The sequence below is a fragment of the Acanthaster planci genome, linkage group LG16, assembly GCF_054643075.1.
Source record: "Acanthaster planci isolate LZ-2023a linkage group LG16, COTS_SCS, whole genome shotgun sequence".
In the NCBI taxonomy this organism is placed as follows: domain Eukaryota; kingdom Metazoa; phylum Echinodermata; class Asteroidea; order Valvatida; family Acanthasteridae; genus Acanthaster; species Acanthaster planci.
This window is the reverse complement of record NC_141792.1, coordinates 4047001-4073976: the sequence shown is the minus strand read 5'-3', so window position 1 is coordinate 4073976 and position 26976 is coordinate 4047001. Positions and strand designations below refer to the sequence as shown.

At 39.7% G+C, this 26976-nt stretch overlaps 1 protein-coding gene and 1 long non-coding RNA gene across 15 annotated transcripts; one reads left to right on the top strand and one right to left on the bottom strand.

Moving 5' to 3' along the window:
• Nucleotides 1–446: 446 nt before the first annotated feature.
• On the bottom strand, nt 447–26976 carry tmem175 (transmembrane protein 175). 14 transcript variants are annotated; one of them, XR_015427987.1, is made up of 21 exons: nt 24674–25237; nt 23756–23983; nt 22620–22664; nt 22098–22192; nt 14260–14311; nt 12026–12061; nt 11497–11580; nt 11270–11341; nt 11079–11171; nt 9674–9752; nt 9218–9298; nt 8715–8769; nt 6974–7086; nt 6738–6772; nt 6290–6334; nt 6012–6074; nt 4512–4615; nt 4199–4334; nt 3874–3934; nt 3583–3642; nt 447–3193 (listed from the first exon to the last, which is right to left on the bottom strand). XR_015427987.1 is itself a non-coding variant. In XM_087147240.1 (21 exons), the coding sequence occupies exons 2-21, from the start codon at nt 23975–23977 to the stop codon at nt 3176–3178; spliced, it is 1494 nt and encodes a 497-aa protein (XP_087003366.1). In that variant the 5' UTR covers nt 23978–23983; nt 24674–25236; the 3' UTR covers nt 447–3175. The 14 variants fall into 14 exon arrangements, 10 of the variants coding, with proteins under 10 accessions (XP_087003366.1, XP_022099998.2, XP_022099992.2 ...); XR_002598844.2 differs by having other exon boundaries at nt 447–3013; nt 3210–3642; nt 4199–4279; nt 24674–25236; XM_087147240.1 differs by having other exon boundaries at nt 4199–4279; nt 24674–25236.
• On the top strand, nt 7399–8799 carry LOC147796411 (uncharacterized). The gene is made up of 3 exons (XR_015427990.1): nt 7399–7535; nt 8147–8318; nt 8655–8799. It is a non-coding gene; the product is annotated as an uncharacterized LOC147796411 (long non-coding RNA).

Genomic DNA, 26976 nt, shown 5'->3' with positions numbered 1-26976 from the left:
TCGTTCCTACGCCGTTACCTTTCGTACGCATGAATTACTCCAGTCATTCGTAAAAACGAATTACACATCAAATGTACATTCACTTCATACCATTCACAAGAATGGGTCATTCCTTTTTGTCTCATGTAATAGGGGGGGACTTTAAATGCACAACGGACAAGCTTGTTTAATTAAAGAAACTTCTCCAGGAAGCGTCTACTGAAGAAAAAAAAGGAAAACATAAAAGTCTACAAAATGCACACCTCTGGATGCAGACTGTTTATGCCAAGTTTCAAGTTGTGTGTGTTTTTAAAGTTGTAGCAGATGCTGCATTATTGTCTTACAGGGTGCTGTTTTGGATTTTGTTTTATGTTGTATTTGTAAAACCGCAAGATGTGTCATTTACTTTTCTTTGTTTCAACATACAGTCATACATCATGTGTTAATAAAAACAGGAGGGAGAAACATTTCTTTTTTTCTCGAGGCCCTTATTTAATCAACAGTTGGATGAATATGTACTCATTTGATGGTTAGATAGAGCACAGTAATAGCTTTTGAAAGGGATTCGTACCCAACAAATTGTAAAAGTGAACGAGATCAACCAACAAGTGATCGTACACTGGAGACATTTGCTCAACTATTGTATGACTAGATCCCAATTAATGAGGACTCGTTTCAAATTGCGCCCAACTTATGAGGAAACTAGTAGCCAACAGTTGTGCAACTCATATTACCAAATGCAAGGGAAACATCTAATTACCAAATCTTGGGCATAATATCTCAACCAAGGGTTGGGCAGTTTTAAAGAACCAATTATTGAGTGGGTAGTTTGTTTTAAATATTTAGGAAAGACATTGCCCAACGATTGTTGGGCAAAACTTTCCCAATAGATGTACATGTTGACTATTGAACCAACGTTGGTAATAAGTTGGGCATTTATTTGCCCAATTTTCTAACATTGTACGCTTGTGGTCCTGTTGTTCCTTTAGAGCTTCTTTTTCCGCAATTTTGATGCTCTTCAATTCATCCGAAGATATGTCCAAGTTTTCGTTCCATTTCTTATTTAGATGAGATATGGTTGCCCGACCCGCCTTGCTACCATCAGCAATACGAATCTTGCTCTTGCGATCCGCGACGAGCCCTTGGGCCTCATCCAAAGCTTGAAGGGCCGAATCCGGATCTAATCTGTCCGTCAGGGCGAACTTGGCTTTTTCCAAAAGGATCTCCACATTGCCACAAAATTCAAACTGTGCGACGTTGCCTAGTCTTCTTCTTCTAACTTATTTTTAAGTTCTTTGATTGAAGAGGAATAATTCGCGGAAATTGGCAAGGCATTAAACCGACGATCAAAATAATCTTTGAACTCGGTCGACACATCTCAGAACGGATCAGTCAGCAACACATGAAGTGAAAGAGAAACAGCGATGGATATTCGGCGAGTGTATGAGCCTGAAGTGAAGACGTGCTGCTGTTGTTGTTTTCATGGCGTTTTCAGCAACTCAGGCTATTTGCGCCAATAACTGTACGTTTATTCATACACTTTATTAATCAGCATCACATTACGGAGTTAGGAAGAAGGTCCAGTTTTAGAGGCAGGAGGAAACCAGAGTGCCTGGAGAAAACCTGCAAGAGCGAGTGTGGACTGGAAACCAAATGCACTTAAGGCCTGGGCCAAGCCAGGACTCGAACCCGGGCCTCATTGGTGCAAAGCGAAGGGTGAAGCCAAGTGAAGACGTGCGGAGACGCAAACTTTTATGGGTAATGGTCCAGTGCTCAACAAAAGGTAAAACACAAAGGTAGAGATAATGGTGCGAGGAATTTGGTCTATGTAGCAAACAGAACTATATTGAAAAAAGGGTAGCGTTGTCCTGTGCTGTTCAATATCATTTGCCCGTAGACTAATCCGATGGAACGACGTAACAGTGATGGCACTGCACTCACAGGTGCGTTCTTATTTGTCGATCACGACCCCACTGCATGTGGTCGAAGAGATATATTAATGCGCGCGCACCTCCTTTCCACTAGCGTTGTGCCATCGCAGTAATAGCCTGTAATCAGCCTTTAATTAGACCAAATTCCTCGCACCATTAAGCTTTAACAGTGTAATCATTATCAGGGCTCTACCTTGTATTAGGTTACACTGAAGAAACTGTTTACAAAACCAGGTACCCGTAAGTAAACTTAATAATCCTAGAGGCTCCTGTGTTTGACATTCTGAAAAGGACCGAAACAAGTTCCTGGCCTTAAAAACTACTTTATTCCCAAGCCTGGTCAGATTTTTTGTCAGATATGAAAGGGTCTTACGGCGGGTCTTACGGCATGTAGAAGATGTCATACCTGACATCTTATACGTGTATCTCAAAATAAGCATTACCTAGGATTTTACCTGAACGGATTTGTAAATTTTAATTCACTGGCACTTCCCGTGGCATTGATTCACCACAATGAATACCTATGTAATACAGCAAGACGAGCTTTATACGCACATAAACGAACGTCCTTACATGGGTCGAGATTACATAGGTTTACAACTGGGCCTTTCGTAAAGCTTGCCCATGTCTGTGACATCATGCATGAAGTCCCTGCCTCTTGCTCCCTGGCATTCTAAAAAATATTATATTCCATACTAAATATAATTGTATAATTTATAAGGCTCATCAAACTGGTTTTTGTTATATACAACGTGACAAGCGATTCAATATACTTTTGAGTGACATAAACGTCATGCAATCAATCTCCTAAATTTTAAACGTTGACATCATACCGATGTCTCGAAAAGTCCACTTGGTTAGTTTGTAGTTGCGTTTGCACAATTAATACTCTATCTCAAGCTCCGACACCAAAATAGCGTTCTCTTGTAGCTTGAACGGAGACAGCTTAGCTGGGCAATCAAAGGACCTCGTAGTTCGTGTCACTGTTGTCACTGGCGCGCTTCGACATGCCACAGCATTGCGTTCGGATTGTCGATTTGGGGGGACCGCATGTCTATGGAAACGCGGTTGCTAAGGCTAATACCTTGACTGCTCCGATTATGCTGTGAATTAGCAGATAAACAGATCAAACACAGTACTGTCAGAAAAATCAAGCTGATGTTTACAAGAAATTTGGATTCAGCCTAGATCGTAACATACCTATCCTCACTCTGCTCTTTAAAAAGCATACAGACGAACATACTCTGGAATACGTACAGATGGAATTATAAACAACAGTACATCTGTTATGATACTCACAGGCAAAAACCATTTATGCCGCGTTGGTGATGTTAGCCGTGGACACACATTCAAGAGAGACAGAAAGATAATGGCGAATTAGGATGAAAGACAACACGGAAACAACAGACAGACAAACTGACGAATTCTATTGACAAACTGATACAGAAACTAGACAGGTGGCAGTAACATTATGCAATAAAATGGAGAGGAATATGAGCGTGAGTAAAACCAGCAAAGCCTCCAATGTGAATTCTAAAACATAACGTAAAGGTTAATTCGAAAATACACCAGAGAAAGAAACCCCTTTGGAACAGCCTAATCCATAAATTACAGCGGAGAGAGCAAGCGGTTGAAACAACATAGTAAGAAAAAAAAGAAAGGCAGTACTTACAAGGACAACTTCGATTATAAGTTTGATTAATAGGAAGATGATAGGAATGGTCAATTCCACCTGAGCAAGTCAAAAGGAATTAATTATCAACAAATTAAAACAAAGATTTCATGATGTCACACAATAGTGATTGATGCAACACGTTAATAATAGGGACAATACTATAGTGACAATGTGGCTTGTACATTCGGAAGATGGTCATGGGAAGGGGCTTGTATGTTTAAGGAGTATTGAACACATTTTGACATTTGTTTGAAAAAATATACTCAATAGCTTGAATGGATCACTTACCGCATGAATGATATTAACTTTAAATGGGGATGAACCGAATGCAGAGCAGAATATGACTAAACTAAAAGAAAAAAGGAAAAAAACAAAATGAAAAAATCCGGCTCTTGGGCTGATAGAACATAGTCAGTTAATCAAAATACCCTTGTAATCATTGTCACCCTCCCCAGCAATCTTCAAGCAACAACTATTCTGATACTATGACTACTCTTGGATATATATCACTACTCTAAGATCACCACCACAACCCCATCGTGCACCACCCACACCTTCCTTACCATTTTATAATCATTTTCACAAACAACCATATCTACAATGAACCTCGTACCTCATGATTGGATAAACGAGAAGAAGACACATTATTCGTCCTATGTGCAATCTGTCCGGCCTTGATGCCAAATGCTTGTCCCTGCCACGCCAAAAACCAACAAACAGGAAACAGACACATGCATAGACGACACCAACTGATAATTCATGAAAAGAAATAAAACTTGAAATGAAACTTATCTTTCAATGAAATCTAATTTGATAAATCCAAGCCGGACACCATCAATATCGCTGTCTAATGGTACTTGAGTCAATCCTTGCGTCACTGTTGACGTGGTAATATATAAAAACAGTCGTTTTGTGCCAACGCTTACCGTTTCCAATGTGCTGCTAACCAAAACAGCAACTGACAGACAGATGTGAAGAAGATAAGGACACAGTGGAACTGCACGGCTATGTTCTCATTCCTACCCGCCTTCTATCAGTCAGAAACAAAATATACAAACAAACGAAAAATACACGCAGAGCTGAAATCAATTCATTCTAGTAGTATTGGTATTTTAACATAAATCAGGGAGCTCAATCATGGACACATTGTAAACACACGTGTTAATGTATAACGCCTTCCTGGTAATACCTTATGAACGTGTTACAATCCAAAGCTAAACACGTTGTGTTTTTTCATCAAATAGGTGTTGATGTGTTGATAAATTTAGACGCAGTGAAACCTTTGGGTGTTAATAACAAGACACAAAAACGTGTTTATTGGGTGGTAACTCTTTCTGAACACCGAAATACCCTTATTTTCAAAAAGTTGTTTCATTTTAAACGGTTACATGTTTGAAATTAACGCAAAGATGCATTTATAATGGGCGTTAGTTTTTACAGTGCAAATTGCATGAGAAATTATTTCAGTGGTTCAGTGTCTTTAATATTGTATTTTCATTGGCCACAAAATGCTCACTTGATCGAAGAGAGATAAATACGTCACCCTCACCACTGGACAACACATTGTGATATTAAAGATTACTCTCTACACCACAATCCAAACAACAATGTTGGGGGGACTGCTCCCTAGACTATATCCATTGGTACCTCTGTTACTTTCACCATAGATTGGATAATAAATGCAGCAAACTTTGTAGGAGCAGCGAACTGGCACACAATACAATCAACTATTGGAACACTGGGATTTTTGTCGACGATTGAAGTTCGTTTTTTCGTTTAAGAATTCCTTGGCACTGTGTCTGCTAAGCTTTCACTAGAGCTTGGTGTTACCGTAGGCTATGTGGTCACACCCACGATTAACCTAGACTATTTGGCTGATTTCAGGCGGCTTGATCTCGATTTGTTATTCGTTGGACGGTCGCTCGAACGCCGGGAACGTAGGGCCGTTATTGCTTGTAATAAGTGACAAGCAGCATGCAACATGGTGGTGTCCTAATGCGTTATTTGAGAGTTAATGTTTGGGTAACTCTAAATTCTTCGTCATTTAAAAAGAAACATTTATTTCTGTGTGATGGAAAACTACGGTATTAATGCTAATTTTGCAAAACTTTCCATTATCTCTGGCTTTGTAAGCCATCTCGCTAGCTTTTACAGCTGTTCAAAAACCAGATCTCACGCGTTTTTCCGTGTGTTCCTGTACAAACCTGACGAGGACGTGGTGTGTGATCCTGTTCTGAGAACAGTGTTCTTGGGTCGCGCGAGAACAAGAAACCCATGTCAAGAACAGTCCACCTGAACTCGACCACTGAATGAATTCATCAGGTTTTTTTTAAAGAGCACAGCAACCTAAGTTAAAAGTATTCAGAAATGAATCTGTTCGTGTCAATGCGGCATTAAATCCCGTTTTCTGCTCAAATCGCTCTTACCTCCACTGAAAATACTGACACCAACTGGAACCCAACAGGAACAACGCTGATGAACAACAAAGTCTACAAAGAGGTGGAGAAGATTGCCAGTACTGTAAATTGGGAAGAGAAATTAACTTCGCAATACTGTCTGGTTCTTTTACTACTGACTTGCTCGGCCCCGCTGTGTCTGTAATCACTCACTGTGTCAAACTTGAAAACAGTATGCACGAAATCTTGCAGAAACCCAACAAATACAATATTGGTAAACAGGGTAACCGAAAATAAAAACCACTTACCAATCGGTTGAACAGCAAAAGAAGACGGCTGAGCCTCTGAATATACTACATGGGAAATAAGGAGTGGGTTGAGGAAAAAGAGACAACTTGGAGCTGATTTAACTCGGAATGTTCAAGGACAAATAAATTGACAAAAATTCCAAGCAGATTTACTCTGGGGAAGAATATTTTCCAATAGCACTAACAAGAGTTGTAATTCTTTTCGTGTAAAGGTTCCCCCTTTAGCCTATCACAACTGACCGCTTTAAGTTTGCACAAGAACATATAAATGTACATGTACAGCACAAGACATAACTGCATTGCTGTGGACTTAAATGCAATTCAGATATCACCCAACTGAGGAACAGTCACAGACATCGGTAAATTGACCATTCTGACTCGACGTAATTCGACAGAAAATGACAAGGAAAATCCGTACCTTAATTGTTTCTTACATGGATGTACTTACGTAAAACATGGAGTAATTGATGTACCAGATCATGCCTGGTGAAGACAAAAACACCGTCATTATGTGAACACAGAAGTATGTGTACATTTCAAACGGATGACTTTTACTTTCACAAGTCATGAAGTCTAACTGATCATGCCTGATGAAGACAAGAGAACACCTTCAAAATTGCGTGAACAAGAGAACAATGTGTGCATCAGTCTAAAGGATGTCTTTCCGTGGTCGTAAATTCTCACCGATAGTTAGAAAAGTCGATACATATGCCAAGAGGGCCTCCTTCTTGTCCAGTAGAGATTGATACAATTCTTCCTTTTCCATGTTTGGATCCAATGGCAGCAAGGAATCAGATCTGTCGACAACAGAAAGGCAACATTATCAACAAACAGTAATGTCATCTGTCGTCATCACCGATGATGCCATGATCAATGTCTCTATCCCCACCTAGGAAAGCATCACACCATTAGCATCAGTACCAACGTATTTATCTATGCAAGTGATATTCTTGGCTCTGTTACCGACGGTGCAAAATATATGTATACTGTTGGTAAGTGAAATTTGAAGCTTTGCATGGTGGAAGTTAGATGAGATATAGGCTTGCGGGTATACCATGGAATATAAATCGCTTTTAAAAGAGGTGTGGATATTAGAAGAACCGGTGAGAGCTAACTCGACGTTTCTCCTAAGGACGGCCAGAGCATCGAGTTAATTGTCACCAGTTCTTCTAAGGTCTTCCAAAAGATGTGGATTCCAGGGTGTACCCGCAAGCTTAAATCTTTTGCTGATGGTACTACATTAATCGTAAGTGGCATGGATGTTCATAAAATAAAAGGAAAATCGTCAAACAGAGTGACTCAGTCATGAACTGGATAAAACAAATTACCTTGTAAATTCATCTTAACAAGATAGCAATTATGTTATTTGGTTCCAGGGCTAAGCTAAATAACATATTGATTTTTACTTTCAATGATTGTGGCAATGCAAGTCAGGGTTACCAAGTACCTAGGGCTGTTACTCGATGCAGAATTCATGGAATGAGTTGAGAGGGTTACTAAATATATTTAGACTTAGCTTTGTATGCTTCCAAGGGTCAGACCATATATTCCCACAGATTCCTTGTACTTTCTTTATGACTCATTTGTTCGTCCTCATTTTGATCACTGTGCTGAGAGTTAGGCAGACAGATTCCAAACGCACACACAAACTTGAAAACTTCAGAAACGGGATGCGAGAATTATCTCGAGTTAGAAATATAATACTCCGTTCACTGAATTATTTCTTGGACTCCAATTAATGCCTTTAAATAAAATAAATGCCTACCGCCGTACTGTGTATTGATTTATAATGAACTACTTAGCCCAAGCAAGCTTAATGGATGATTTAATTCCATCAAATCTGGTTAACAATTATAGCAAACGAAGTGCTTCAGCTCTCTGGTGGTTTCAAAGTTCAAGACAGAATGTCCATGGCACAACCCCCTTTTGATGGGATTTATATATGGAATAACCTGGACCAGTCTGTGAAATCAACATCATCACTTGGCAGTGTAAAATCATCCCTGTTATCTGTCCTCCGAGAGTTTTAGTAAGAGTGTGTTTACCTTGTCTTGTGCTCCGTATTCAGATGTTTTTGACATTCTGTTTTTACCCTTTTTAGGTATGTCTTATTTTCGTTTAATTCCCTTTTATAAATAAAACTTGAATACTGTCATTACTGTAACCTTCTGCCCTAACCATTCCACCCCCTCTCCAGTTATGACCATCACTGTCATAACCATGTCTCAGTCATAATTGTCGTCATTTCTCGCGCTGTGATATCTAATTACTTTCGCCACAGTAGTCTAGCCTCTAATAGCATGACTGCAACATTTTATCCAAAGCTGCATACAGTGAGCATGTTTGCCTTCGATTTTCTACGCAGGTTCATGATGGTTTATGACATCCTGCGCACCAGTTGCTGCGGCGAAATAGAACCACTTACGTGATGTCTAGAATGATCAGAGTTGCCACGATGATGAAAACACCGTCCGTAAAAGCTGTAGACAACACAAACTGGATGAGTATAAGCAAGCATATCACCAGAGGAGTTATATGAATACTGTATCAAGTGTGCCCAAACTTGTAGCATTAGGGCAATTCCAATAAGTTAGTTCTTGATTATTTCAATAATCCCTCTTAAGTCTGTCTGTGGCAAGTTTTAGGGTCTAACGGAAAACGGTGCAGGTAGAATAATGCATTTTAATAACTGTTTTCACTTGTATGTGATAAAAAGTATTCGTAGATAATATTATAGATCAAATATTAGAAATGTAGTCGTACATTTAGAATGATTGGATTACAAAATTGCCCGCAGATGAGTGAATCGATCAGTCAAATCTGTTAGTGTGTTTGATTACCTAAACAACTGTTTGACCACTATCATCTATCGGTTGGTTGTGTGGTGCTGCGTTGGTTTAGGTAAAACACAACCACGATCATGCTTACTTTGTGTTCGGTCTATGTCCACATCTTCTAGAACGAACCGTCGGCATACATACGATCGCAGCCCAATGGTGAATGTGTTATCTAACCAAAGTGGACATTGAAAAACATCAAATTTCCAATTAAGAAAAATCTTTCGACACTTTTTATTGAGCTTTACAATGCCTATCAAAATTAGGAACTGTCAGAAAATCTTTTTGAGGCAGCATCAACACTGAGCTGCTAATATAAGCACAGATCACTGCAGCACCAGTGTCTTAAATTTAGAGTGCTGCTGCTAGGGCTTCATGGAGAAATACAAACTATACATCTATCCCTCGCCTTGACAACTCATGAACTCTTGACAATTTCACTTCTCCACCTGAGATGTATACGGCAAATTTCAGCCCATGATGAACTCACGTCTTAATGTATGCTGACAGAATCCAACGAAGGAAATAAATTAGAGCATACGTATACCTTTGCGACTTCTGTAGATGGCGACTGCAACGATGCATACCCAATCCGTAAACATGATCAAACCCAGGAAGACAAACGACTGCACACGAATGGAGCAAGCATTAAAGGGAAAATGTAATACAATTATTTCAAAAAGAAGGGGAAAAACACCACCAACATAACAACTGCGGTGGTGGCAACACCACCACCACCACCACAATAAAACTAAGGACTGAGAGCCCATAAAAACCAATCGGTAAAAACAAAACATGGGTGTGACGGAAAAATCCTCAAAAGCCACGATTATAGATTCTGTTGAGTTTCCCGAGTGTGTTGTACGTGTAATACAAAATTTCGCTGCCTGCAGCTTAGATATTACTACATGCGTATATAGCGCCTCATAACGCTGCAAATAAACTATCATAGGAGTCAGTCTGGTGACAGCGCGGCGTGGCTGGCTGTTCACATGTGATTTTTTTCACACAAAATGCAGGGATAACAGATTCGTAAAAAGGCTGTGATCGTGGCTCTGGAGGTTTCTCCGAGAAGTAAGGTCCAATATTTCATCGGTGAAAACTCCAACGAGGAGTAAAGACTAGCCTCCTCTCAAGACTGACAATAAATCATTTTCTTATGAGTAAATACTTGTGTGCCCCCAGACTATTGATAAATGAAAATCATTGTCAGCCAGGTAACTGACTATGCAACGGGAAATACTGCTGAATGAAACCATTTCGTCTTACATCATGGTGGCAAATTCTGTCCAAAATGGTTGGTGTTGAACCAATGGATTTCATTAAGACGACTACAGACTAAAATTATAAGCCTTTGAGAATATTTTTTTCAGGAATTAAAAGGAAATGCTAAAAAAGCATTTCTTCAAAACAGATCGTTTTTGTTCATGGCTTTTAGGCCTAAGAGTTTCACTGGAGAAGCGATGTACATGCTCACGAAAACAGAAATTCTTTCCAGAATCGTCTTGAGACAGCCGGCTCATATACATATTTAGATAGAATAAAAAATTATTCATGTCAATATCGGGAAAGTGCGAATATAGTAATTTTATTTAATTACAATTTTTCACAACCCCCTTTTTTACGAATGGAAGAGGCAAACAGACCACGATTTACAGACTTCAGCTCTCAAATCACTCCCCTGAATGTCACTTTTGACAATAAGCCGTTGACATTATTCGTTTTTGTTAATTTTCTGGCCACTAGAGTAGTAACCCACACTGCTTAACACGTTTCCACAAAATATTGTATTTCTACGAACAGAATATGGCCTTGTGATTTAAAAGTAAGAAAACAGAAACACGGGAGGAAATAGAACCCACATACGGGAGCCCGTTTCTAAATAGCACAACTCATGCAAGCAATAATTTTACTAATTTTACTGATCATAGTTTTCAAAAGCAATATTTTACCGTTGGAACATTAGCTGCCGCAATACCGATAGAGAAGGCAGACAGAACGATCTTCAGTCCAGCCGTTAAGAGGAACTCCACACTCAACCACTTCTGTTCATGCAGTGAAAACAAACGGCGAGAAAATTGCTCTCAGGAAAATAACTTTTTAATACCACTTATCTGTTTTAAATGCAAACCAGACAATTTACCTTTGATGATCCCTCTGCTAGCTGATCTGACAACATCTTCCCTCTACGGAACGCCAAAGCAATCATTATCCCCTGCCAAAAATAGCAACATGCTGTTACATCACACCCCACACTTACAAAAATGGATGCTTATAATTAGATGAAGAACGTGCACAAGGCACTTGCATGAATACGTGAGGATATCACCTGCTATACATGTAATAGAAAGACAAACTTATGCTCTGTACCTGGATCACTGAGAGAGCTAGAACACATCCTCCAAAAAGCTGCGAAATTAAGGAGAAGCGATAAAAATCACCCACCAGAGCGACCTGTAGTAAGTAGAAAAGGTTATTTGAACTATCCATTAACTGTTCAAGTTGTTTCAGTCCAGAATAGTGAAACAACCCAGAGAAGCGAATTGAAGAATAACAAAACTAATATTTACAACAATATTGAAATTGGTTGAAGGACCAAAGTGACACTGACACCGTATTTTTTAAACAACTTTTTGATGAAGTGCCGCGCGAATGTGCCGAGCACACACGGCCGACTATAGGCTCATTTTCATGAGGTTACATTTTTTTCTAGTACTTTCTAGTACGGCTTCTTGACGGGTGAAAGGTTACCGATTCATACTAACCAGCGCACAAACTATTGGCCCTGGAATTATGCACATAACAATTAAGCCATTTCAGTGAAACTGTCGCGCACAAATGTTTCAATGATAATTTTACTAATGTTTTGCAAACCCAAACTGGAGCAGTATAAACTTACCAGAAATGGGATTAAGGAAGCCACAAGTAGTAAGAGCTGTAAACAAAGCAGATGAAAATAAACGATCGAGAAAGAGTGACACAAAAAATGACAGAAGACTGTATGAATGGCCTTGTCCAAAAGTCGGCTATAAGGCAAGGTTAACGTTTTTATTTTGAGAACCTGTGGATAAAAATAAAAGAAACGATTCTGGCACCAACCATAGAGTTGATATTGTTATATCCAAGTCTATGGCACCAACCTATTTGACAGATTACCTCATTGAGGTAGATTAAAGAAAAATAATTTGAAAAGCCATTTCCCTCAGTACAAAGGTTCATGGCCCCACTTGAGGGATACATGTAGGCCTAGTACAAAATGAAGGTTTCTGGCTCTGAATATTCTACATCTGATTTTTGTGAACTGCAAAACAGGCCCCTAAATTGGAGGATTTTTGAACGAAAGACCCAACATTGGAATTCATATGTCCCAAGAGCTTCACTTACAGTTATTTTTTATTTTGTCATCGATCTTTATTAAGGCACGTTGTAAATAACCCGCGGGGTCACAAAATATCAATGAGCTCGTGCACACGTCGTGTACGTGATTTACACACAGCAGTGAAGAGGGCGGGTCTAGTGAAATCATACCGTATGGTTTAATGGTGCACACCATCCTGGATTGCACAATGCGCTATATAACGCGTTCGTTATGAAATGATATTTAGGAACACCGGTTGAAAGTAAACTATAATTGTTGACACCGTATTAATGAAAATGTCTGCTTTTCTGTAAGACTGTCGAGGAATTCGAGGGCCAAAATTTTGACTGAAAATTAAACAGTTAGACAGAGTCGTTATTCTAGTCGCAGTTTCGTTCAAACACGTTCACATAAACGTGTATGTGCTCGCGCTCTTAGAGGGGAGGGAACGAAGTGCATGTTGACGGGAAAAATGTTTAACTCTTATTTTCAAAAGCATTACATTGGCTCCTTTTAGGGGGTGGGGCGGAGGGGTCGTCATGGCCTCTATGCCTCCCTCTCGATCCGTCCTTGAAATGAAGCACATTTCTGGACGTTGCTGAGTTGAACATCTGCATCACGGAAGATAGACTACCAGTACATGTACGTGTACTTTAAGTCAAAGACAAAAATGCGTAAACTGAAAAGGCTATAGGCCTACGCCAACCGAAAAGTCGTCAACTAAAAAGAGAAATCGCTGACTAAGCTTTCAAGGAAGAGAATACAAGGAAACTTTACTTGGTTTGAGTCGTTATAGCGAGGTTAACCATGCAGTTGCACATATAGGCTAGTTTGATGGTTTGCACGTTCACCGTTGAGTCAGATGTTAACAAACTCCGTTATTTCATTAGTTCCCCGCCACTAAGACATTTGGTTGGTTTTATTTCATTTAGAACTTGACGTACATGCAGGCAAAGCAAACAGTGTAAAACAACGGATATTTGGTGATTTGAGGGCAGTGCGGAGTGCGTCATCAAGTCTTGAGTCTTTTACATTCACAGCGCTATGCACGCGAGGGTAGACAATTTAATTATCAGCTCTGGTCACCTCGATCTACAATGTCGATTCCAAGACTGTTAAGCAGTCCAGAGACAGGATAGCTAAACCCTATCAATCACCGCCGCTGAAGGGAAGAGAGAATCGGAAGCCAGAGGACCCGTTTCAAAAAGAATCATTTATGTCCAAGAGTGTATCGAAGGCGGTTGTCTGCGCAGTCTAGTTGAGCTGCGTCAATCGGATACACTTATCAAATTGATATCAAGTCCCGACTAGACATCAAGACAGTCACTGACCAAGTCTGTCCTATTACTAATGAAAACACTATTGTGAAGTTAGCCCTTGTTCAGACTGCGTGCTCATGACATTAATGGCTAGAGAGCCTTTACTGTATGTGTCATCTTATCTGAAAATCACCTAAAATGAAATCAGGATTTGTATCGAGGAGGTAAACAAAGATTAGTAGTCAACCGATCGAAAAATTACGAAAGAGGCTCGTGCACCGTAGCCGTGAAGCTCGGTCAGCGTCAGAGGGCTTTAATGTACGATGTCACTGACTGTGTGTACATAGGCCTACAAAAGCATAACGACCATACTTAAACCTGCAGGACATAGTCTGAAACCGTGATGAGTCTGGCTTCAGATTTCAAACATAATATAAATATATAAAAAAAGAACGGGAACTACAAACAAAACTAGCCTTGGAATCGATCCTGACATGATATCCATACGATACATACCACATTCAGAATAAGTCCGATGTCGCCTACGTACTCAACTCTCTGTAGGATCCTGTGAATTCAGAAAAAAATAATGATGACATTTTGAGTACAAAAAGTTCATTTTTTAGACCTAATTTGACCTGGGTATACATTGTATAATCGTACCACACGGCCCGCGTCCAACTTTGGGGGAGTCTTAAGTTTGAAATGTACAATAAAGAGGAGATATACATTCTTCACAAGTAAAAATCCCACCCCCCCATGATAGACTGAAACTAAATTTCTTTTAACTGCATTTGTCTTTCAATCGAAATCGGCGACACAGACATTTAAAGGCAAGTACAAGAACGCAATTTGTCTGGACGAGATCCGCAACTAGAAATTCCCAATTTTTTTTTTCAATTTCGGGGGTTCCATGATGCCTATACGGGAAATGAATTACTATAGCTTGTAACCACAAACACGGCTGCGCCGCAGTAGAGTTTGTGAGCCGAGGCAACAAAATTAGTGATGAAAAATGACAAAAGCCGTGAGTTAATAAAGACGAAGGAGATTAATCTTCCTGGCTGCCGAAAAACTGTATTCTGGCCGAGACCGTGTTGGTTTTCATTGCATCATCGCGTGAAAATCTCTCGTCCATCCATCTTAATAATGCGCATGCGTTTTTTTTAAAAAGAAAGACCGGATTTTAATTAGGCCCAAACTAAAAAATACAGTATTGCAATAATATGCACAAACAAGCGCAGGGGAAGCTCCTGGGGGGGGGCAATGAAGATTTCCATATTCAAGAGCTAAAGCCTGATGTTATTCAAGGGTATAGCTTTGTGTACAATACATCACACTTCAAAACACTATAAGTGCCTTGTATGACAAAATAAAACAGCGCACTTGTGCACACGTTGATGAAAGTATTTTCCAGGAACTGAGAAATACCACCTTCCTTTCACTTCCCAGGAAAACAACCTGGTTTGTATTGTTGCAACACATATAATATGCATAAAAACATCAATCTTTCAATGTGTATCTCTTACTTGGTATCAGTATCGATGTATTCAAGTGCTATACGTGCATGTAAGCTTTCTATGTTGTCCAGGGGCTAGCACTGATCAGCGGAGAAACTAAATATTTGTGTCATAAACAAGGCCGCCATCATTAGCAGTACCGTATCATAGATTGGAAGACTTCATTTTAATGTAATAATTTACTTACATAAGACCATTAACTGGGATTTTATCATATAGTCATTCTTCATTTTTGCAAATCAAGGTCAAAGGTTATCTACCTATGTAATATTTTGTGGTACGTGGAAGCGGAAGCGTATTGCGTATTATTTTATTTCGTTCAAACGACTTGGTTATCTCGTTTAAACGAGATGAATTTTTTTCGCGTTGGCAGCAATGCGCTTCCGTACTCCTTATCCTGAGATACCTTTTCACCCAATTCGGCCGAGCACTTATTTTGCTACCGATGACAACCATTTCTAAGCGAACAGGGAGATGACACACAAAAGAATGTAGGCCACCTGCTAAAAGGTTACAGCTCGATAAATAATTTTGATACGGCCGTTGTAGCGTGACGCTTCAAGTTACATGAACACATTTGCGTAGGCCTATGCAGACTGAAGAATAATTTCACTTCACATTTTTCCAACGCATGCATAATATTCAGGGTGTTGACGTTTTCGTTACAGTTTCCCGTTTCGGTTGCAATTGCGTTTGTCACGCATTTTTGTAACTTTCTTCCCGCATGTGATTCTCTGTTCAGTGCAAGTCCTTGGCATACGCAGACCGCCCCAATAGAGATGAATTTCAGTTTTCGTGGAATTTCAGGGTGAAAAATTATTTCAAAAATATCAACAATGCAAACTGCCGTTGATTGTGATTTATACTCATGGGTAATCAAAATTGCACTGTTTCACTGACTCATTTATTATTCGATTCGGAATCAGTTTACTCGAAAAGGCTGCCTACATTGATTCTGCAGTAAAATTGGAGCCCAGAACCATTTGGGAGGTTCTGGTCCAGGCCTGCAGCTATATTACCGTTAAATGAGCAGTACACTATACTGTATTTCACAGAAATAATCCATTGTAAACAAAATTTACACGAAACGAACTTATTGTTACACATGTTTATCAGAGCTTTGCAAAATGCAGTAAAATACTGCAAACGGTCGTGTTTTACAGTATAAGCTTTAAAATAAATTTGTATGACTTGTTCACTCAAATCGGGCGTTGCTTACTTCTCTCAAGTAGTTTTGCCATTTTTCGTTGTTTTATACAAGCATTTAACCTTATATCGATAAATGTTGGTGCTTTATCGATGTAGTTTTCGCATCAGTTTTGCATTTTGGGGGGGGTGGGCTAAGCAAAAGTGGGGGGTGGTAAAGCCCACCTAGCGCCCCCCCCCGAGCTACGCCTGCCATAGTCAACGTGTGGCTATTTATTGTGGCTGAATTACGATCCAGTGTAAAATGACAGTAATTTAACTCCAGAAAACTGCTGTACAGTATAATTTATTAACACTTGACGCCCGCACTGCTAGTAATATACTGTAAAAATTCACAGTAAACTGCACAGTGTGTCACAAATCATGTTTTTACATGAACACATGCACCGCGTTGTACAATACTGAGTTTCGAATTGTGCAAAAAGGCAGCCTATAAGTTGTTTTCATCACGAAGATAAACCGATGGTCGTGTTCAGAACAGGAATAAGAATGATATATCGCTGGGCCAATTTCACACCTGGGTAAAGAGTTGCACCTGTGACTCTTACATTATGAAGAGAGATTGGCGTCACGAAAAGGGGGACGATGAATTTGGGAGATACGACGATAGTGAATGACAAAGAGAGGGGCGTTTAATACTAACAATGATAAGGCTGACCAAAGAGGGGGTATGGTGTCCAGTAGCCTTTTTTGAAGCGTGGCACATTAGCAGACGCAATAGGAGGGAATTATTTGAAGCGGGTAAATTTGGAATAAACACAAAAGCTTTTACCCAAAACCAAATAGCGCCCTCCTGTTGTGTATGCCATACCTCGAAATAGGCCAATGGCAAGGGGGATATAAAAGTCATGCTTTCGGTTTTGTAGGCCCTGTTACGGCCGAAAACAGTAATAATCGTCCGATAATGTAACACAAACTGAGAAATAAAAATCGACCAATAATGATAATGAAATAACCCAAATCGTCCGATAATGTAATAATAAAGAGAGCGATAATCTAACAATCATAAAATAGCTTGTATTTTGTAAAGGTTTTAGGATTCATTTTTTTGTTTGAGTTGATCCTATTTACCTGTTTTAATGCATGTTGATTCACTTTTGGCACAACCCTGTCTAAGGTGCTTTTTTCTGCAAAGATATCGTGATATGGGTTTGAACGGGTACCAACCTTGATAAAGATAGCAAACACTACTGAGAGGTCTTTTTGATGTCTACAAGTGTTCAGCTCTTCCACCATAATGTGTTCATAGGGAAGGGGCATAATCATAGTACATTTTTATAGCGAAGCCGACGCATTATGGGTACTGACAGGACAGAGTGAGGGAATGGAGAGTAAAAACCATGAGTCACTCTTGGTGGGGGTTTCTTTTTAAAAGCTTGTAGGAAGAGACGTGTTTCTGTGCAGGCAAAATTATGTGAATAAACCATTAATTTGAATTGTTAGAAATCTGAAGTAGAAAAGCTTAAAAAAGACAGGAAAAACAAATTCTGTGGTGCACTGCCAGATTATCCATCACCTGAGGTCATGTCACGTGACACTGACCTGCATTAATTAGAGTACATCCCCACCTACCTGAAAGAAAATGTAAGGAAAATGAAAAAAAAATGTCGTCAGACTTACACCTTGGGATAAGGACTGTTGTCCATACCAAGTTAGAATTTGACAGGAACTACGGTCTTGAAGAAATATTGTGAAGAATAATCAACAACACCGGTCACTTTAAATGCATTAAAATGTGGATCGGCCATGAACACTCGAATCAAACTTAATCCCCCAAAAGCTGCACAATATTAGCAAATATAGGATCATTACATCACCGGTTGTTTTGGGGCTATTCCATTATCGGTCGATTTTTATTACACTATCGGCCTGTGTTACATATTGGACAATATTAAATAGTGTAGTTCAGTTGCCGGTACATAAACAGACAAAGAATTGGCTACATCGACCAAAATCACACTGTATATGTCAGTTACATGTCTTTAATTTGGGTTCTTTAGCCCGCTGCACTTGCGTTTCCAAATGTAAACAAAACGAGGGCATGATGGGTTCATTTTAAACAACATAACAACCTCGTTTTGCTCTGTTTTGCAATGAAGTCGAGTACATTAATTTTATTTTCAGGATATGGTTGGAGTAATCAGCTTTGTAGCTAAATTGGACCAAAAAATCATCGAATGCCTTCTAATATTAAACAGAAATGTATGTCTCTATAGCAAGCCTGGGGGAGTCGTGATTGTTTACACTGCTTTTTGGTTAATATCCGCTTGTATATGCAACCGCAGTGACGGTAATGTATTCGATGAAATTTGGTGGTCGCATATGGCAACAAGAAGGTGGATGACGGCGGTGAAATGGCAATGAGGGGCTGTTTATGAAGATGCCGAGGAAAAGGAAGATGGCAATCATAATGACATTCAAGGCAGTGATAGCATTGACAGTCACGAAAACGAAAACCATAAAGATGACAAGTGGGACTGTCAAAGCACGACTCTGGCTGTTGCAAGTCGTTTTCTTAAGAAGAATTTATTTAAAGTTATCTTGGACTGTAGTGTTAAGTGCCATCCGACTTGTTGAGATCCTGACATATTTTTTTTCTCGGGATGAAAACATAATAAAGGCAAGATGTTGACATCTTAGGATAATTTATCACGGGATGACGACATCGTGAAAGTTGGATGACGACATCGTGAAAGTTGGATGACGACATCGTGAAAGTTGGATGACGACATCGTGAAAGTTGGGTGACGACATCGTGAAAGTTGGGTGACGACATCCTGAAATAATCATTATCTCAGGATGTTGTCATCCAGAGACATCCAGTAAGTGTGATGTCTACTTCACTACTTGCAACAAGCGGTGAGACATAATGACGTTTTATCAATCTACTTAATATTGTGTATGGTAATACGAAGACAATGCTTTAAAAGACAAAAGCACCTCAGGTCACCTGTGCGTTTTCAAGGTGGTTTGTCAATGCACCCATTCACAAATAATGTCATTATAATTCAACTTTTATGATGTCGTCATCCCTGATAAATTATCTCAGGATGTCGACATCTTATGTTTAATATGTCGTCATCCCGAGAAAAACATGTCAGGATCTCAACATGCCGGATCTCACTTCCAGAGCTCCGTAGTTATCGTTAACTTTTATCCACACGAAATGTTTTCAGCTGTAGGTCAGGTGTTTAATATACATGTGCAGCCTAACAATGACATTCATCTCGGGTGCACGTCAATAATTTAGCTCATAGAATTCATTTTTCCACAATAATGATGTTGATGACTGATACGGGGATAACTACTAAGAGGTAACAGAGATAGCTTGATCACTGTTGGCAAGAGATTCTTCCAAGTAATTGCATACAAGTTCAGGAATTTCTTTGATGAACAGAACGTCGACCAATATCGTTACTTGCGGATGGAACGTTGCATTTTCATTGCACGTGACAAACAGTCCAAAAGTCATAGAATGGTGATTTCTCGGATGTAGGCCTAGCCTTTGATAAAATTTAAACATCGATAACGTGTGGATGATGCATTTACATACGTCAGGGTCAACACGTGTGTGGTGACGGTGCCCATATATTTAGCTTCCATTCAGCCTGCATTAATTACGATTTAAAACCAGAGTGTAAATGAATTCTATTCAATGACTCGACTCAAGTTCGACTCGAATCACAATTTTTGTGAACAGGTAGATGATTCAACTCACTGCGAGTAAACGATTCGACTTGACTCGAGTCCTTCATTGCAAGACCCGACTCGAGTGAAAATTAATAAGACTCGAGTCCCAAAAATAAAAGCAGACTTCTTCGCAAAAAAGCTTTTGCAATGACTTACAATGCCGGTTTATAATATTGATGCTTCGTGTTATTATCAAGAGTGAGATGTAGTGTGGTTAGGGGCTACAAGTAGAAACTCATCGGTTTAAACATGCCATTGCAAAAAGTGACTTCCTCGTTTGCTTTTATTTATGCTATTATGTTCAAATGTTTGTGACTCGAATTAACTCGAGCTTAACTCGACCTTTTGCCTAATTACGATGACTCGATTCCACTTACAACTTGAATAGACTTGTCAAGTAATCGCCTCACCTAGCTGTTTGAAAGTTGTAACGAGATTTACAAAATGTTAAACTGAAACTCTATCCATGTGCTCAAGAATTAAATGCAAAAAAACCCACAGGATCGTAAAAAATAATACCATGTTATGCCAAATATAGCCATGAAACAGTTGCTAAGGCAGTACTTCCATTGTCGACCGATCTCTTGTTCTTTTCTACACTTGATTTCTCAATTTAAAAGTTTTCGTACTTCGCATGACGGACCAGGACTTCAATTACACAACACAGTCAGTTTCATCTAACTAGAATGTTTTGTTTGACTTTCATGCATGAGTTACTAGACACCGTCTATATGGCGCTGTACGTAATTTGCTAAAGAACCAATCCAGCACCGTGCACGGCACTGGCACCATACTGGGATCAAATGCCAGTTATGTGCTGTGTCCTGGTATGCGTACATGTACATAGCAGCAAGTGTACATATACGTACACGTGGTTCGCATGTAGTACAATGTACATGTACATGTCAATATAATCATGTACGTACACACACATGTAAAGGCAAAACCGGGGTTGTATTAGTGGCGTATCCAGCGGGGGTGGGGATTTTTCATTTATTTATTCATTTTTACGAAGAAATACTTCATAGGTGAGTAGGAAAGAAAGCAATTAGCATATCTATTTATCAAATATTAGTACCAACACCCTAAGCAAACAACACCAGCAAATAAAAGCAAGGATCTCGGGACCGTGAGTAGGGCTTTTGATACCCCCCTACGTCATGTTGAATGAGCCCGAAGCCACATTCGTATTGAATTTGCCCCCCCCGACCGTGACCTGCACACCAAAAGCTTGATACGCCGCTGGGCTGTATACTGTGAGTTCATAGGTCTCCTTGTCATATTTTAATGGCAAGTAGACCTCGGTTTCAATAACGAACTTTTTGTCTTCTTCTTTCACCCTGTAAGCACTAAATCATTACGCCCACGAAAGGACAGACGATTCATACGGTAATGAACGTGATCAGTTTTGTTCGATATGTTAACACGTCTAGTCGACTGCCGTCAGGAAGACAAAAAAGTCTAGCCCAAACTGTCAAACCCTTAAACCATACTCCACCGCTGCCACTTTTGAAAAATTCTGGAAAACCTTCAAAAATCGTTCTTTTTCGGAAACTTCTGTTCCCGAAAAGAGCTTTGGGCAAAAAATAACCAGTTTTGTCGACACGGTCACAAGTCACGAAATGCGTCGGGAATTGACCTAATACTGCTATGAAAATAATCTCCGCCTGGTATAATTGCTGTTTCCCCAAAATACACGTATTTCATGAAATGAAATAACTCCTTGCATAAAACAAAATTCACATAGCCTTCATTACCTATGCAAATTATCCCCCAAATCTGACATGCGCAGCACCAAATTTTCCACGTGAATGAAACACGTGAATGCATGTATTGATATGGCAAATAGTAAAAATTCTTAGGTCATCCGCACAGAGTTCAACGTACTAATGTTCTACTGATAAATCAAACAATGTTTTTTTGAGAATGAACACTTACCACACATGATCTTGCCAAAGGGTCGATACTACGAGGAAAGATATAAAGAATACCAGGAATCGATACCAGTCGGTCCCCAGGCTGCTCCATAAATCCTGCAGAAAAACAAAAAACTTACACTTCACCCGAGACTCCTGTCATTGGAGTGCAATTTGTACGTTTGTAAATTCAACCTCATGTTTATTTGCAACAGTGTGGTTAAATGAAAATATTCTGGCTTAGAAACTAAGGAAATTAATTTTGGAAGATTTCAAAGTTTGGTACCATCAACATAAAAGCTCGGAATTCTAATTTTTTTGTTGCACTTTGTCCTTTTCACTTATACAGATATATATTTTCACCCATTTGTCCTCATCCTGATCATTCCCAAGGAAGGTTTTGGGGTAGAATCATAGCAGATTGAGACGGATTCCTCGAGTCTGTGAGCCTGAATTCGGGTCCAAGTCCACAAAAGCCGAATGGCCGAGCCCGTCAAAAAAATGGGGGGGGCTACATTCAATAAAATTAAATACATTATGTTACCTTTGTGACGTCATAATTCTGCACTTCCTCTTTTATTGGGACAACCTGAAAAAAACAAAAAACACGGAAAAAGAAAACTTCAATTTTGATTTCTCATCCAATTATAGCTGCGATTTAATGATGGATTGTGAAAGACCTGATTTCTCTTCAGACCTAGAAAAGGTGATGATGAAGGTTATGGCAAAACATTTCTTAACTGGTATGGCATGAGGGTCACGTGACCTTATACAATGGCCGTCCCGTTTTGTCCCTGGTTTGACAGTGAATCGGTGCTTCTTTAAAAGAAGGAGCTCTTGTAGTTCTTTTATATCTTTCTAAGAGATAATATGGAGCCACTAAACGATGATTCAGTATTTGTTTGTTTCGTTCACATATGCTTTTGCCCCATAATAAATTATTGTATGTCTACTTTATGAGTCTGTTCCTCTTCCTTGGACGTGAAAGGGTAACTGCTATTCTGCCTTTTAAGCTAATGAGATTTCCATATTCATGAGCAAAACTGTGATGTCATTCTGGAAAGAGACTTTCCGAGTCGGTGTTGCATTGGATTGTGCACCAAAAACTTATGATTTTGTAAAGATTTTGTTGGCCTCAATTTCCTTTTCCTTGTTGATTCACTGTCGTGTCAGTTTATAGCAATTAGCGAGCAAGTAACCAACTCTCCAAACTGTTTTCAGCACGTTAATTTGACGTTAACAATTTCAACAAGTAAACATATGCATTGTAACATGTCTTCCCTGTATGACATCACAGTATGCAACAGCACCATCAATTTTTCAGGAGAACACAGGCATTTTTCAATCGTGCTTTAAAAGGTGCATTTTTCATGGTATTTAATCGAAAAGCAACGTCGAATAAGTTTCATACACTGAAAAAGTTTCCGGAAAGTAGGACTAAAAAACATTTATTGCTGCTACACTTTAAGTTCGTACATTATTCGTGATAATCTGATTAACATAAAATACCGATATGGCTTCTGTAATATAATTCTCTTCATTTGAGCTTAATTGTGCTTACTTAAGTCCACGTCAATTATTCAGTGAAGAGCATGTCCATGTTTATAATACATAACTTATACTTGCTTCGACTTACATGCAAATGAGGTATAAAATATGAAGAATCTTTCAAGTCTTTACCATGAACGTGGTGATTGTGGCAAACACGGCATCGCTGAAGATGTTGAGCCTGTCGATTGGCATGAATCGATGTTCCCTAACGCTTGTCTCTTTATCCAGCCCCTTCACCTCGTTGTCCAGTTCCTCCCCTTCCCTTTCTGGCTCACCGCCTCTGTTCTCTGCATTCTTGTGGCTGTCATCATCTGCCGCTGTCTGCTGCACGGGATCTCCATCACAAGCCATCTTGATCTATACGTGCAAAAATGGGAGATCTGCATGCGATTACTCGAAGTTGGCGAAGCGGCAACAATTTAAGCTCATCACGCTCGTTTTAACTTAAAGCAGAATATGTCTAAAATCACACCAAAGTACAGCTGATGCCTGGCGCAATCACACAATGCCTTGGCAATAATAAAATGAATTTCTACTCGAATAGTACTTGTATGCAAGTGGTATTACGCTCAGGAATTCTCTTCAATTGCTCAGGAAAAACCCTTGGCTCTGACGGTACGCTTAGCCTAAATCTTCAACTTTGCAACCATGTCGAGTAGGGCCCATAGTACATGTAGATACATGTATACAGTTTACCACGCACAGTGGAGTTGTGGTCTTTCTCAGTAATGTGCTCGGCTCGCTGTTGATGGCCTAACTGTTGCACGTAATAGGATTATGTTGTGACCGAGTTGCACCACTCTACAGTAATTAGGACAGCTCGTGTATTTTCTCTCCGCCGAAAACGGAGAGCTGCGAACCCGATTGGACTTCGTCCTCTCTGGGAGATCGCTAGCGTAGAGACAATAAAGTGGCTGCCTCCTCATTAATTGACAAATGCCTCGATCGGACCCGATATTCTAATAGAAATGCAATACATGTATCACGTTTAACCATGGAACTATAAAAAAAAGGTTAACTTATAAAACCACCGGTCCATGGCGTTACCTTTTCCTGGGCCTCTGTTTCTACGGAAAGCCTTGGTTCGACCGTCTGCAGTCCGCCTATTTTCCCACTGCATGTGCTCACAGCAAATTAAATACGTGTACGTGTACTCATCTGGTTCATTATTATGGCCAATGTGGTATCGCAATGGGGGCCCTGTGTGGCCGTTTAGTAGCTATGATCCTGCTCGGACTAGCTAGCCTACTTCGGCAATCCATTGACAAGATGGGCATACCCCCTATTGCTCCTATGGGCATACCAGTCAGCGCAACCGGCTGTCCAAGCTGTTCAGTGTTGACAAGAAGCAGGATGTTAACGTACATCCACGCACAACTTCATTAATATTTCGTAAACTACGGCTGGCAGTCGGTAGCAATGATAGCAAAATAATTCACTACATGTGAAAGAATAATTCTGTACGTGCCAACATCTCCTGCAGCTATCAAAACACCCAAACATTCGACACTATTTCTAAATACTGAATGAAAACACAACCCTTTTTGGAAGTAATTGGATAAATCATGCACACTCTGATATTAAATCTGACACAAACTATTTTCTGCGAACACTGGCTGCCCATAAAAATAGCTGGGGCAGTTTGGGATTTCCATTGTTAAAACTTCCGTTGAAGGTCAGACAGGCGGACTCCGTGGGGGAACAGCCTTTGTATTCTCGTATAGCGTATATTGATTTTTGTGGCACAGTTCACACTGCCAAAAACCTGTTATTTGATGGATCCTCCATGGATGGATCCCTGCAGGCCTTTTGCTTGTTCAATATAATATATCCTGATATCAGAGGCCACGATAGAATGGACCTTATTCCTGAGGAAGCCATTTTGATCTTGTCATCTAATCTGTTTTCTTAAATTAACTGTTGAATGAGATTGTGTCAGATGATGCAGTTCTCCGTAGGAAACTTTAAAGGAAGCAAGCAAATCAACAACAGGATGTCCTTTAGTTCAGCGTTGGCTTCAGATTTATGTATTTCAAAATCTTGGGAAAACTCCGGATGCATGATTATCGTGATTATTTTTACAGTATCACTGGAAATCAACGAATTTCACCTCTAGAAAAAGGCCACTGCTTCATTAGACGACTAAAACAACACAAGAATTACACTAGACATCGCGTCTCCATCACAAAGCCGCAGTGGCGCGCGTTTGACCCTGAATACAATAAGCAAATCGGAGTGGAAGGAGGGAACATACGTCAGCCATATCAAATACGCGAAAAAACGAAAATACCTATCCTTGCTAAGCCTCTGTTAATCACAGTTTGCTAATTTATTTTTCAATGATTATCATCAATCAATAATTTATGGTGAATTTATTTCAAATCAGTGGTTATTGTGTTAAATTCTAAATGACTGAACAATTTATGGTGAAATTATTTAAGGCAACGAAGAAGAAAAAGCAAAATGTGCCATTAGCTCCTGCTGGATTTATGCATTGACCGGGCAACGTTTCCTAATTTACATACACCCGGCAGGACTCTGCCGGATTCATTACCCTGCTATCGGTTCCTACGTTCGGAGGACCTCTGTAAGACGTCTGCTGTCTAGACAATACTTACGGGACGAAAACCGGTCTATTGCCCACCGAGAATGGTACCCCAAACTTATCGTACAATTTGTGTTATAGCTCACAAAGAACGGAACCCTTCTGATTTCTTTCGCCCTCGTGCGCTTCAAACGAACGAAAGTTTTCATTTCTATTTTGCTCGATCTCCAAACATTCCCCTTACACCAAAAATTAATAGCTATAATGATTTTACAGGGTTTGTAAAGACGAAAGTGAAAAAAAAAATGCAGAAGCTGAAAGAAAATATTGTAATTTGTGCCCCTGTACAATTTCAATGGGCCGCTCAAGCTTTTTGCCTGAACATGCCATTTATGCGCATGTGCACATAAATTAGCCGCCTCCCAACAAACTAGGAACACTTTCCATCACTGAATAATATATCGAACACAAACTGTATATAATTACACGTACATGAACAGGAACGGCGCTATAATGCAAACCGATACATTGTTCTCCGCTATAAATTATCACAATTATGTGTCTGGGTCCATCGACAGTTCTTGTCACAACTGTTGAGTGACTTGATGTTTGAATAGCGGTTGTTTACTTACCCATAGTGCGTATGTTTGTATAACGTCAGCAGGCCCTCAGCAAATATTAAACACTGCCGATCATTCCGAGCTAGGGTTCACGCTGAACGCGACTCTTCGGTGCTGTCAATCTAGACTAAAGACCGACTCTCCGAGTAAACAACCAGGATCACAAAATCGATACCAGGACCGGG

Coding starts and splice junctions, on each gene's coding strand:
- tmem175 (XM_087147238.1), bottom strand. CDS start 23,977: ATGGCTTGTGATGGAGATCCCGTGCAGCAGACAGCGGCAGATGATGAC. Junction 9,299..9,673: donor CATCTACAGAAGTCGCAAAG/GTATACGTATGC, acceptor CACTTTGGTTAG/ATAACACATTCACCATTGGG. Junction 4,280..4,511: donor TTAGCAGCACATTGGAAACG/GTAAGCGTTGGC, acceptor TTGGCGTGGCAG/GGACAAGCATTTGGCATCAA.